This window comes from Sminthopsis crassicaudata, chromosome 1, assembly GCF_048593235.1.
Source record: "Sminthopsis crassicaudata isolate SCR6 chromosome 1, ASM4859323v1, whole genome shotgun sequence".
NCBI classification, from domain to species: domain Eukaryota; kingdom Metazoa; phylum Chordata; class Mammalia; order Dasyuromorphia; family Dasyuridae; genus Sminthopsis; species Sminthopsis crassicaudata.
Window position 1 is genome coordinate 576,967,749 of NC_133617.1, and position 14,922 is coordinate 576,982,670.

General features: G+C 37.0%; 1 protein-coding gene across 1 annotated transcript in view; it reads left to right on the plus strand.

Moving 5' to 3' along the window:
• Nucleotides 1-14,922, plus strand: part of MAP1B (microtubule associated protein 1B) — a 107,943-nt gene that overhangs the window by 3,072 nt on the left and 89,949 nt on the right. The window contains exon 3 of the mRNA XM_074282228.1: nucleotides 6,571-6,672. Within this exon, the coding sequence (XP_074138329.1) occupies nucleotides 6,571-6,672 (102 nt within the window). The remainder of the gene's footprint in view (nucleotides 1-6,570; nucleotides 6,673-14,922) is intronic.

Consider the following 14,922-nt stretch of genomic DNA (forward strand, 5'->3'; position numbering starts at 1 on the left):
CTGCTTTCTGCCTTTTTTTTTTCTTTTTATGAACTTTGGCATGAAAGCTTCAGATCTGCCTTTGTTTTTCTTATTTACACCCCTGATTCTAGTTTTTATGGCTCTCCCAAATGATCTGATGCAGTATTGATCCCAGGAACAATCAATCAAGTGATCAAGCAGAGTCTCCTCCCCATTCTCAAGCTAACAGATGCCACCCTTCATCTGCAGATGTCTCTTTGGTCTTCAAATCTTCCATGCAAAGATTTAACCAAACAGACCTCCTTTCTGCCAGATATTGAAAACATTTTGGATGACTTAGCAAGAAAATCTGGCCTACCTACCCTTAATTTTGCATTAGAACTTCACTATATAGCTCTCCTCTGGAGGTCGCTGATTATATGATGTTTCAGAGGTGTGGATGGGTCGGCTGGCAAGCATTTGTATGGCTTTGTGCCATCATGTTGTGTGTGTGTTTCCCTTAGAAAACCTTTTACAGTTTTGCTCAATCATTTTTAAATAAATTCTATAGGTTTGGTTTGGAGATTCTTATAACTTGGTTACTTGTGATATTCCCTTTGAGAATGGGGAATATCTGTAGTATACCAGGAATAAACAGAATCATAGATTTAGAGCTAGGAGATTTAGACCTCAGAGGTCATCTAAGCCAATACTCTCATATTACAGATAAAGAAACTGAGACCCAGAGATGTTAAGTGACTTCCTCTAATGTTGTGGTTAGTATTTAAACCCAGGTCTTCTGGTTCTAAATATAGATCTCATTTTCCTGTATTACATTACATTGATGATGCTTTTGATTATGAAGTAAGTTAACAGGCTTTAGATATCCCTGGATGAAGGTTTAGCAGAAACTCACAAGAGAAAGATTATCATTGAGCCTTCTCAAAAACTGTTAAGAAATGTTATATGGCCTGTCTCCTTTATATGTGACTGTCTCCTCTCCTGTTTAAAAAGATGTCTTTAGTGACTTGGCTTAAGCACATGATGCTGATGGCCAACTAGTCCCTTCTCAGGGCTAACTAGGCTATTCCTGAATTCAGCAACCAGTTTCATTTCAAGAAGACTCCTCAGCTATTTGCTTTAATAACAGTAGAATGAATTCATAGGATCCTTGTGCAGAGGATTCTAACACAATAAGAAAAATATTTTAATTATAATCTCTGATTACAGTTATATTTGTTTAAATGATCCAGACCGCACAATAAAGAATAACTGAGGGTAGTTTGATGAGGTAAAGTAGTGTTGATGGGAAATAACTTTCCATTAGAAAATGTTGGAAATCCACCAGCCTCTCAGGGATTTTAAGGTTGATTTTAAAAATTATGACAGTACAATAAATTTATTTGCCTCTCTATGTAATTAGTCACTTTTTCTGGGGTTTTAGATTTAAATCTAAGTTGATCTCACCATGATTTCCCAGTGGTATTTTTCTATTTTGAATCTTTGAGATAATCAAAGGATGGAACTTAAGTCAAAGGGTGTGGGATGGGGAGGAGTGTTAATGGCTACAGAATTTTCAAACCATACCAAGAAGAATTGAATTGAGATTTACAGAAATCATTCAATTCTACTTATTTATACTATCCCTTATAGTCAAAAGGTAGCAACCTTTCTAAGCTTATTTGGCTTTATCTCCTTTGCTGCCATGGCTCATATCAAAACTAGAGCTATCCTTAGAACTTAAGGCAGCTGCTATGTACCTTAGTTAATTCACTTTGAGGGCTTCTTTTTCCCATAAGCCTGTCACATTTTCCCTGAGAAATAAATCATCATAAATGAACTTTGCCCAAGACCTGAATTATTTTCAAGGTTTTGAAACTGACTCTCTGAATACCATCCCACATTCACTGCACAGAATCTTCTGGGCATCCAGTTGTTAACAAAAACAGATTAGAATAAGATAACACTGCAGCTGAATCTAGACTCCAATGTACAAGGCAGATGAGAAGCCTAAATAAAGGAAGAAAAAAGAAATGGGAACCTAGAAGTTTCTTAGTTTGGGTGTATTTTGGGCTTACTCTTTAATGATACAAAAATGGTTTTTGTACCATCATTTTTTAGTAGAATGTAAAGGAAATTTCATATTCTTTGACAGAGAGAGAGAGAGAAAGAGAGAGAGAGAGAGAGAGAGAGAGAGAGAGAGAGAGAGAGAACTACAGATATTAAGAGCCACAAATAGAAATCTTTTGACCACAAACCCTTGATTATTCAGATACAAAAAGGAGGTGGTTAGATCTAGCTTCATAAAAGTTGAGGCTCCAAGAATGCAGGTGAGTCTTTCAGTGCTGCTACTAGAGTCCATGTTTAATTTTCACACTGATCCACAGCCATTTGAATTCCTTCTTTTATTAGCTCCCTTATTAATCTAAGGATTTTAATTATTGAAGTAGGAGGGGGGGTTGTTTTTTTCAGTTCTGATGTATTGGGTTGTTTTTTTTTTTTTCATCCAGAAAGGTTAAATCCAAATAGCATAGGAGATTGACAATGAGAAGTCAATAAGTAAACAAGCATTTATTAAATATATTCTATGTACCAGCCACTGTGTCGCAGGGGATAGAGTTGCTGAGCCTGAAGTTAGGAAGATCTGAGTTCAGGAAAACTGGCTCCATACACTAATTAAATGATCTTGGACAAGTCACTTAACCTGTTTACTTTAATCCACTGGAAAAAGTGACAGCAAACCACTCCAGTATCCATCCATACCACATGGACAATTGGGCCTATGGAACCAAGAAGAGTCCTCACATAACTGAACATACTGTACCAAGTGCTGGGGATATAAAGAATAAAAAGTTCCTTCCCTCAGGGAGCTCTAATGTTCTAATGGAAGAGACATTCTGGGTTCTTTTCTTAGTTTCTATCTCAGACCAGGGTATTTTGACCTTGACATTTAACTTTTTTCTCCTTTTTCTTTCTCTCTCTCTGTCTCTGTCTCTCTCTCTCTCTGTCTCTGTCTCTGTCTCTCTCTCTGTCTCTGTCTCTCTCTCTCTCTGTCTCTCTCTGTCTCTCTCTTTCTCTCTCTCTCTCTCTCTCTCTCTCTCTCTCTCTCTCTCTCTCTCTCTCTCTCTCTCTCTCTCTCTGTCTGTCTTTCTCTCCTCTCCTTCTTTCCTTCTCTCCCTCTCTCCTTCCCCTTCTATCTATTTATCTCCATAGTGCCTCTGGGAAACCTGGGAGCAAACCTTTAGAATGGAAGGAGTGAGTTCTGGGAATTTCTGGGAGTGAGGATTCTTCCATTCATCCTAACTAGCTTCTCTACTCCAGTTATTTTGCTGATGTGTTTTTGAAGGAATTTAGCAAAGTTTCTCTATTAACAGATAATCTTCTCCCTTAATCACAAAGGAGAAAACACTGAGAAGTGATCAAAGAAGTTTTTTCTTTGATCTCTGGAGGTCAGTTTTAGCTTTCCCCTAAAAATAGAAGCACGACCACTAATATTATACCACTGTGAATGACTACTTACCAGTAATTTTTTTTAAATTACTAAAACATAAATTTATTATATATTATATTACTGATAATAACACATTACTACCAGTAATACTGTGAGTGACTAACAATAGCCAGTAGCAAGTAATGAGTAAAAGAGAAATAGTTTCGCTTTAATTGTTGGAAGGGTAGTCTGCTTCCAAAAGTCTCCCTTTTCCCTGAAATACCTCAGTAAATTCTTTGTCATTTTTATAAGTAGTAGCAATGATTATGCATTAAGAAACAATTGTCTTGATATTTCTTTTTTTTAAAGCACCCCAAATTTTGAGTCATCGAAGTAAAAAAAAATAAGAAAGCAATTACATTGTCTTTGTCAGCTATTGTTTTCTTGTAATTTAAAAATTACTAAAGAGTGCTTCTATTGAAGCAAACCTTCCACTGATAAATGAAGAACTAATGCAAACATGCATTTAAAAAAATGTAAACCAAACTTTAATTGCACAAAGCAGGAAAACCTCATTAAAGTCAAAGAAAAAAATTAATGAATGTTGTATGATCAGCCATTCTTTAAGGCTAAGAGAACTCTCTCAAAGAACATGGTAATTTAAACATTATTTAGAACAAGATAATCACACATATTATAATTAAATCCTTGCTATGTTTCATGGTTAGCTTATTGAACTATGATGACAAGCCTGAAGACAAAGTGGACGTCCAGGTCTGAGTTGTGAAGAATTCACTAGACAATAGCAATTAGGTGGCTGAGGAAGGAATTCAATAATCTTTGAGACTAGACAAGTATATAGTGTATACATTGAAATAAAATATTCAAATGAATTCAGACCTCTCAACCTGTCAAACGCTCCTGTGAATGGAAAAGAACTCATTTATCATTCTGCACTAAAAAGATCACCGAATCTCAACATGCATTTCTCGTTAAAATTTAAGTAGTCCATTAGCCCAAATGCAAACTGAGGCTATTAATGTTTCTAAGGAGACTAATAAAATCGTATGTAATAATTTAGGTGCTCTTTAATAGAGTTAACTCTTTCACACCCAAGTTCTATCCATCCATCACAATGGGAATGATATTGCTTTTTAGAGGTTTTCTGGATTTGGGCAAGCCTTTTTCTAGCAGCTATGCACCTGTCTGAAAATGTTCTGCTTCATTGAATTAAATAGGCTTTTAGTTGGAATATTTCTTTGTTTAAAAAGTTCTGAGACCAGGAGAGTTTATCTTGCCATATGTAGTTGGAGTATAGAAATGGCAACGTTGATGCTCTGGAAGATACCGAGACTGCAGCAGAACAGCAGTGAAACAAATGATTTAGAGACGTGATTAAAATTATATGGTGGCATTTATGCTCTCAGTCTCTTACCTTTGTGCCACTAATGACTAATAAAAACATGAACTCATCAGGTGGCATGTTATAATAATTGACAGGTCATGTTTATAAGGAGCTTAAGTGCTTGGATTACATTATCTCATTTGATCTGTACAACAACCTGTCGGGTAGAACAGGGTGGGTATTATTAGCCTGATTTTATAAATGAGGAACCTGAATCTCATAAAGGCTGACTAATGTGCCCTCAAGTTATCAGAAAGGTGATCTGATCCCAAATGTTCCTTCTTCTAAGTCACTCTTTTCGTCTGTATCATTGCTAGATGTGTAAAATAATCCAGTGTTACTGGGAGGCTGCTTTGTAAATGCCTGCTAACTGTACTGAGGTAGAGAGTAACTTCACTGGACTGGTAGGCAGAGTTCAAATTCACAAATCTGTTACTAATTAGCTCTATGACCCTAGATAAATAACTTCATTTTCTGGGTCTCTTCCTGATCTGTAAAATATATATATATATATAGCATTACAAAGAAAATTAAATTAAAATGTAGTTATTGAAAAAAAAGTTGTTTTTTTTTAAAAAATAAGTTCACAGACTTAGATTAAGAATTCTTGGAATAACTAACATCATCTTTCCCTCTCCTTCTAACTCTGATAATCTGTAGTTGAATGGCTTTGTGAAAGCCACACACTTTCAGACAGGGATCCCCTCCTGCACCAAGCAAAAGTATCATAAAAAGTTGACTGTATAGGACTTTGTGGTTTTCCAATCTTCCTTTCTATTCCCTCATTCCTACAGATACCAGTAGAGGCTGGCACTCCTTCCCAAGCCTTCCTCTTCCTCGCCCCCCCTTCACCCCAGAATGGCAGAACAGGCAAAGGAAGGAGGAAGGAAAAAGCATGGGGTCATGGGAGTTGTCAGTCCTGGAAATCAATTTTCATCCAGTTTCCCACCCTCACTGCTCAGCTGACTGTAGCTTCCTCTCCATACAAAGGAAGCCCTATCAATTCCAATTCGAGAGGTTTTATGATTTAAAAAAAATATATATTACTTTCCTTTTTGCCCCAGGATATGAAAATTTAATAAAAAAATGACAGTGAATAAAGCATTGTCTGCCAATTTGCTCAGGTAATGTGCCCAGAGAAGGCACATAGTCCAAATCCTGAATACTAAAAGAGTCAGGCTTTTGCCCAGGATTATATAAAACCTTCTTGACTTGGCCCTGAAGAATGGAAGAAACAGTATTCAGAGATGGGGCTTGTGAACAACAGAGGTTACACCCATAGTGAAAATAGAATAACTTAGAACTGAAGCTCTGAAAATGAACCCCTCCAACATATCCTTTCCCTTAGCTGGGACCCCACCCAAACCATGAGTGGCCCATTTGGACACCAAGGGAGCATTCCAATGGCCTTATAACCTAAACTCTACCTTTTGGGATTTCTCTCCTCATTCTTCCTGTTCCCATTCTGGAGTGGAGCCTGTCATTTCCCTAATGAGCATTTTCTTTCACTTGTCCAGAAAAGCAATATTTAAATTTTATGAGGAGTCAAGAGTTCATTCTATTTTTGTCTTTCCCCCTCCTTCCCTACCATGTTTTACTTTAGATGAAGTTTGCTTTGTTTTCTAAGAGGGGTATTTAATTCTATGGTACCCACATTTTTTTTGTAAAGCTCTCTGGGGAGGGAGTTTCCACATCCTTCCTTAAAATTCTGTAAATGTTTGTTTGATGTTTTCCAAACCACAGTTGGAAGACTAACTGGATGTATGGCTTCTGTCTTTCTTTTCTTTCTCTTCAGGAATCCGATCATGGGACACAAACCTGATTGAATGCAACTTGGATCAAGAATTGAAACTTTTTGTATCTCGACACTCTGCACGATTTTCTCCTGATGTTCGAGGTGATTTATTTTCAATGTTATTCAGTATAAAGTTTAAAATGAAAACATAAATTTGTTGGATGAAGGGAACTATTTATTTGAAAACCCCTTATGTACTTCAATTAATTAGAAAGGCGTATTTTTGCTATGAAAATATATTTAGACATTAGCAACATTTAAAAGTATAATCAATTCTCAATTATTCATGTGTGGATTATCCTAAAATGAGTAGATTTTTAGGAAATCTTTTATAATCCTATGCTTATTTCCTTCTGTTCTGCAATGCAATCCTGAGCCTCATCTCTCTGTAACCAGTTGGCATATACTCAGGCAAGCAAAATAATCTTATTATTCTCTTACCAGATACCATTAAGGGAAGAAACCAAAATCACTTTGGCATTTCAAACCCAAAGCAAATGATCAGGGGTAATAGAGAATTGGCAAGTCTGTCTTTCCAGAATAAGAGCTTTCATGAGACGACAACACATCTTGTAAAATACTGGTCATAAAAAATATGGAAACTTGATGTTTCAGTAGATACTGCTAATGTATCCCAGCAGACTTATAATCTAAATGGTTGTTCAAGAAGTAGGCTGATTGGTGTGGATATAGCTATTCCTTCTTCCCCCTGTTCTCTTTGGGATGGGAATTTTCAGTACGACTGGGTACAGTCTAAGGAATGAATCAGAAAAAATTCCTGGCCCTGTAGAGAGATCCATCCTAGGATCTAAGGGATGGGGAAAATAGCCACATAATGACATTTCCTATTCTTCTTTGGCTATTATGTAAAATTTGGGTGATATCCAATTGATAATTCTTTTTTCTTCCACATTTTCATCTTAATCTCTTAGCATTGTATCAAAGAGAAAGTGGGCTCAGTATTTCTATGATTTGTCTTGTATATCACTCTGGGAAATGTCCCACAGTGTCTCACAGACCACAAATCTAGCCTAGTCAGTATATTCATGACTCATATTCATTAGCAGTTCTGCTAGCAGGCTCTGTGGTTGTCAGTTTGCATCGAATGCCCTGGGATGATGGCAGAAGAAGGCTGGGTAGCTTTCAGTTAGCCAGATGGATAGCTTCTGGAATTGAGTGAGATATGGGAGTGAGTGAAAAATGCTAAACTGTCCTGTCAAATGCACTATGAGCTTGTTCAGTAAAAGTTGCTGGGAAACTATATGGTGCTCTATATATGGGAAGCTATTGGATTTTGCTGGAAATCAATATAGGAAATTTTTTTAATGGATTCATGATATACTATAGAAGCTAATTTATTAAAGTTACTACCGGCAATCCTTGTAAGGCACTGAAATCACGGTTTCCTTTTGTCACATTGTGATTATAAGTGTCTCTTTTTTTTGGCAAGATGGGTCGTTTTAGAAAAACATGGTAAAAGAACAAAAACTTATCTAGTTTTATTTTATAGAGGTTATTATTCAAAATTCCTTAAAAAGACAGCTTATAAAGTTTTTTTTCTTTTACTTGTTAAAACAAATATAGGATTCCCAGAATGTCATTGAGGTTTACATTCTACTTCATTTTAGTACCACAGTGCCTTGTACATGATTTTGGAGAACGCCATTGTTATTGTAAATGAGTGGTTCCAAGACTTGGATCTTGGGGGAATGAAAACTAATTTTTAGGGTAGCTCATTATTCTGGGGAAGGCTCTGTTCTTGCCACTGATGAGAACTTGTCTACAAGGCAGTGTTACTATCTCAGATATAGAACTTGAAGGACTTGTGTAATGCTAGAAAGTTTACAAATTAGCCTACATAGCTATTGAATTGGATCAAATCTGTTATATATGTGTGTGTTTATATGTATGTAGATATTTATCTGTAATCTCATTTGATCCCCACAACTACCCTATGGGAAAAGGCTATCATTATCCCCAATTTCCAGATGACAGCTAAGTATCTGAGGTATGAGTTGAAGCCAGGTCCTCCTGAGTCTTATTCCAATATGCTGTTCACATGCAATCAAAAGAGATCTATTCCATTCTCCTCATCTTACAGATGAGGAAACTGAGACCCACAGAAGGTAAAGTTACTTGCTCAAATAAATGGCAGAACTGGAATTCACACCCAGCTGAAGAGCTGATTTTTCTCCTGGATCACACAGCATTCTGGGGGAGATAAGAGTCCACCCCACTCAACAGAGGGAAGGCATTGGCCATTTTCTGCTCTCTCTAGGAAGACTTTCTGGGACAGAGGTGGTTCTTGCTTGGGTTTAAACACATCACAAACCCATTCAGCACTTCTCCATTTGGCATGGTTCTCTCAAAGCCAAGGCAGATGCTAGAATTCATCCACAGGGCCGTGTAAACACAGCATATCCCAGGGTGGCTCCCCAACCCACAGCAACCATCTTGAAAGGTGAGCAAACAGCTAACACAACACTGATCCAGTTCTGGAGTTCACCTGGTCTCATCTTTTCCTTGTATCTCTAATCATCCATCACCTATGTTCTTTTTTAAAAAAAAATTTATTCCATCTTTCCAATTCTCCAGTCTCATCTCTTCCTTGTATCTCTAATCATCCATCACTTATAATCTCTTTTTTTTAAACCTTTTTATTCCATTTTTCCAGTTCTCTTAAAGACTCTCACTTTTTCCTCACAGTTCATAATCCCTCACCCACCCAGAGTTTGTCTCCATGATTATTCAGGAGAGGAATAATGGTTGACAGTGTGCCATTATAAGTCCGTGCCAATAGCTACCGCTTTTCCTAATGGCTTTGTTCTTATGAACTCCTCGGCAGTAGCCTTGAAGTTAACATTGAAAGAGATTACCCAGATGGCTAATTCCAAATCATTCCTGTACAGAAGCTTCAAAATAAAGAAATACCTTGTCTCTCAAGTCCTGCTCATGATTTCAAGCCTGCCAGGGGGAAGATTATCTTTTTTTTTCCTACTTGGGTTTTTCTCGTTTTGTAATTTTCATTCAAGGTTGGTTTAGAGAGTTTTATTGTCACCATTAAAGCCCAATTTTAGAGCGATCATCCTGAATGTGGGAATCCAGAATAAGCCACAAAGACCCCAGTTCATGTTTGTCCATTCTTTAAATGCTTCTTCAGCCCTAAACTGAATAATTAGGGCAGTTTTGTCTTTGGAACTTATTGGCCTCATAGCTTTTGTGAGATTGCCATTCAACTCCTGGGCAGCTATTTAGTAGGCCTTGACCCTATTAATTCATGCCAAAGATATCACCAGGGAGGAGACCAGCTGGTAATCCCATGGTCACTCTTAGCCTGGTCTTAGTCCAGGCCGGTTACCTGGATGTGAAAATTTTAGATGCATAGTCTTGCTTCATTCATTCAGGCCAAAAATAAGGTCCAAGAATTGAATTGTTTAATAATAGAGTGATAGCTTGAATTTTTCTTAGATTCATACAATCATGTAATAAAATATCTGAAATATTTTGGTGCTGTGGAAAGGACACTCAATGGTTTTGGAGTCAGAGAATCTGAGTTCAAATTCTAGCTGCCATTTTCTATTTTGAGCAAGTCACTTCTGATCTTTGTTTGTTTCTCAAAATATAAAAAGATGTTGGAGGTGAAGTCCCTTCCTGTTCTGATTATCTATCATGAATTTTGATTCACTTTATTAATGCCCACACAAAAAAATGCCATTTTTTAGTTAAATTACTTCTTTTCCCCAGCTCATTTTGCCTCCTTCTTCAACTAAACTTTAGAGCTAATCATATCCAAGAACAGCAGAAGGAAACATTTCTCTTTTTATTTTATTTTACTTTTAATCATATTTTGTTTTCCCAGTTACATGTAAAGATAGTTTTCAACATTTAAAAAATTAAAATTCTAAAAATTTTAAATTATTTTTCTTCCTCTTTCCTTTCCTTCCCCTATCTCAAGACAGCAAGCAATCTGATGCAGGTTATACATGTAAAGTCATTTTTAACACACAGGAAACATTTTAAAGGAATAAGAATCATGATGGGACTTTAGTCCAAGGGACTTATATAATGAACACAAATCTGAGGGGAAATCCTCCAGATATTTTTGTCCTAAAGAAGTGGGAAGGGATTTAAAATTATCCTCCAATTTCTTTTCCCTCTGATGCTTTTCTCTTGCCTCTCCATTTGAAGCAGTGATAGTGATTTGTGGTACAACTAAATATGGAAACCATTGACTTTTTGTTTCTTAAATGGAATTTGACAAGCTTGCCAATTTACTTTGACTACTAAAAAATGCTAGCCTTAGGTATCTGTAATTTTAATATAAGCTTTATTTTTTTTTAAATCACAGTGAAGACTGTTTTTAGAGGAATGTTCATGTTTTATATGGCCAAGACTGCTGATAGCTGTTGAGGGCCCTGGGGATTGTAGAGCACTAAGTCGCTTTAGCCTAATATGACTGGACTGAAAAGTGGGATAGAAAAGGTCAGGGAAGAGTTTATTTTATTGACAAAGCAGATTCTGGGAAGCAGATCACATCTCATTAGCACAGAGTTGATGGCTAGGACAAGACTTCAAATGCAGAAATGGTGCTGTACAAGATGATTCTTTAACTTCTTCCAACAGTTTCAACAGTCCCCCACCTGCCTATGATAAACAACTTAAGGACTTTGTACCTGAGATTTCTTTTTTTTTTTTTTTTAATCCTTAACCATGAAATAAATTATAAATATTTGCACTTAAACTTTTTGCCACTGGTTCGAACAACTTGCTAATCCCATTAACACAATCTCCAATATGATGAAATTTCCAATTTGTTAATTTTGCTTTGAAGCCTATTCTTTTGACTTAAAAGAACATCTTAGTAAAGTGAGATTTTGTCCCTGATATTTTTTGTTTCTAGGCACTATTTTTTTTAACAGTGAATTAAAATCGAGTTTTTTGGAATTAAGTCATGCAAATTCTTTACTTTCATTGACATTAATGAGGCAAGGTTTTGCACCCGAGACTTTTCATAGCAGGATAAAATCCTCTTGGAAAATGTCTAAGGTTGTATTTGAAAGCATCTTCTTTCTCTGTCTAGACATGTATGTTTAGTCTGTCATGCTGTAGAATTATAGCTTAATTGTATGTGACTAGAATGTACCGGCCTCCCTCCCTATGATGAGAATAATGAATGTGTATCCTTGCTCTTAGCCTTTAAATAATAAGGCACAAAAATCTACATTCCCGCAGCATTAAAGAGTCTGATTTAACCCTAAAAGCACCAGGGAATTCAGTATAGAGGTGGATACTTTCTCCCTAAGGTACTCCCGAGTGCTTTGATACACACACACACACACACACACACACACACACACACACACACACACACACACGGGTGCCTTCTATTGCATCATGTAGAGGCTTGGGGGATGGAGAAGGGGGCAGGGTATGTGGGTATTAAAATGATGACAAAGGCAGCCCTTGATTTTTGTTGAGGTACCCAGGGCTGCATTTAATATCCATTCAGGCAAACCCAGCCTATTTAGGGAGTAGACCCCCTATTTTAATGCAAATTATTCGCCATTCTCCCATTTCTTTCCTCCCCAAAGCTTTCCCAATCCAATTCTTGTGAATGGTCTCCCATTCAAATGTTAGCAGATAGGAACAGCCACTGTGTTGGGGCTGTATCATGGGTATCTCAGGCCCCCTGCCCCCCTGCCCCTCCCCTTTCTTTTGAAACAGGGAAAGGGACTAAATCCTTCTGATGATAAGACTCAGAGTTATGTATTGTATCCAATACAATGCATAATTCTTGGGAGATTTCAGGCCCAACTTTGAAATTCTTGGGTCCTTTGTGGCCACATCCTCATGTTACATTAATGCGCCCCAGTGAGTTTGTTTTGTTTTTGCTTATTTTGTTTTTTTGTTTTGTTTTTGAAACTTGAAATAGAAGAAGTGGTAATGTAGAGCCTGTGCCATGGGGAAGCAAATGATGGCACGGACCACTAAATGAACCTCCCGAGAAGTATCTATTCATCATCTTTTGAGGATTAAAAAGGGATGGTTTACCCTGGAGACAGGAATGGCTCTCAAGGGATTTCTAGAGTGCACTGTGGAGCTGCTCCAAATGGATAAGGCGGTTAGCAGGGTAGGGGAAATTGCTTCTCTGAGTTCATCTCATGGCTGAAGTTTTTCCATTAGCCCTCACCACATCTATTCCAGAGATGTGCTAGCTTTTCAGAATTCGTAATGAATACCAGTGCTTCTTCCCAATTACCAGAGCTCAGAAAGCACCTGAAGTCGGGTTGATGTTCAACCTACTCTTTGGAGTTCCTACGAATAATCAGCAAAAATAGCCCATAAATGTTCTTTACCTTCTGTTCCTTCCCCCAACCCCTGTTTACACATGAACTTGACTTCTCTGTTTAAGGAATTTTTCTGGAGACTCATGGGAGTTGACCTCCTAAAATATCTTTAGTCTATGAACAAAATGAAAGTTTGGATGAAAATATACAGCAACAAGTTTTTTTCAAACATCAGTGTCATTTTCCAATGACCCCCCCCCATCCCCACTCCAATACAATCCTCTTTTATAGTGACTAAGTACAGTTAAGCAAAACAAGTCAAGACATTGCCCATATCCGATAACATATGTCTTGTTGTGTTCCCATAGCCCACCACTATTGTGCCAAAAATTGGTCACTGCTCAGAGATCTGAAGCCTTTCAATGCTGTTTTCCTTTATATTGTTATAGGTCCTAATATTAAAAAAATTTGTCCTGAGTTTCTACTATGAATAGTGAAAAAGAAAAGATATAAAGAAATATAGATGTGCCCTGTTCTTGGGAGCTTGCAGTTTTAATTGGGAAGATGAAACATACACACACAAGTTGAAGAAACATCTTGATAGTGTATGAATGAGAAGAGAGACAAAGAACAGAATATTTTTGTGGTAGACTGATCCTTGTCCCTCTAGCGTGTAGCTCAGGATTTTTTTTTGTAATGACAAAAATTTACCCAGAAATTGCCCCTAGGTACCAGTCGTAAATAGAACTAGTTAAAGAGTTACCAGGGCAACAATCAAATATCGCCTACAATTCATACCCAAGGTTTTATCTCTTATTTTCTCTGACTTAGTCAGATGGCAAAGTTTATTTCAAGTCATCTTCATAAAGAGAAATGCTGCGGAGATGAGGCCTGGGGACAAATGACTCAGGAATTCCATAAAGCCCCACAGGAACCAGAGGGAAAGTAGTTTAGAGCATGGTTTCAAAAAATGTAAATAAAAATGAATGTGATTTTCATAAATGACCCCAAGTTTGATTAAAAACTGCCTTGCTGTAATGACTGAAAAGATGATTGTATGTGGCTTATAGCTAGGGATGAAATTCTAAAAATAATTTCTTTTAATGAGTTTATATACTAGTAATAATTATTTTTAAAATTTTTCTGAGGACGACTACTTCCTCAAAACCAGAAAAAATTAGGAGTGTGATTCTTCTTAGTAATTTCTAGAAGTGTTTCTGCTCCTACCTATTTGCTTTTGAGCTTTCATTTAATTTGTTCCTCACTCACCTCATCTGCAAAATGAGAGGTTTGGAGGAGGGATCTCTATGGTCCTTCCATCCTTAGATCTTATGACCTCATTATCAAGATTCAGGTTTAAAATTTCGCTTAACAATAGTCTGGTAGCTATCCAAGATATGAATATAAAATGGTGGGCCAAATCACAATCTTTGAGGACAATGGTGAGCAACCGATCACTGTTTCTGGTCAGGCCTTTTCTCCATAATTAATATAGGTTCAACAGCCCTGGTTGTACATGAGCTACTGCTGAGTACATTGAGCCAGGTTCCTGGAGCTTCTTCTCCCTCCCATGTAGATCATCTGATTGAGAGAATGCCAACTTTCCTACTAATGAAATCACAGATGCATGTGGCACCTTTTTTCCAGGGAGCTCACAGCATTTGACAGATGTGTCCTCATTAGTCCTTGATATATCAGTCAGAGAAAGTAGCACATACGAAGAAATTAACCTGGAATCCAAACAATACCAAATGGACTAAATCTCTAATCAAGTCAGACCCCTGGTATCTGAGATGGAAAAGAGTCGGTCATTTTTGAGCAATTTGTTTTCTGTTATTTTAAAGATCCCTTTTTAACTTCTAAACTTCTTAAACTTCTAAAAAGGAAGTTTATTTTGACTTTTCTAGGTTTAGAAATGACAATATGTGAATCTACTTTATGAAAATCAGATTTAACGTGATGGTTTTTCAAAGATACCTGCTAAGATGTCTGAGCAATAAACAAATTTAAGATATGCTTTCACAATTTTAATCAACACTTATAAAATTTATTCTGAGAATACAGA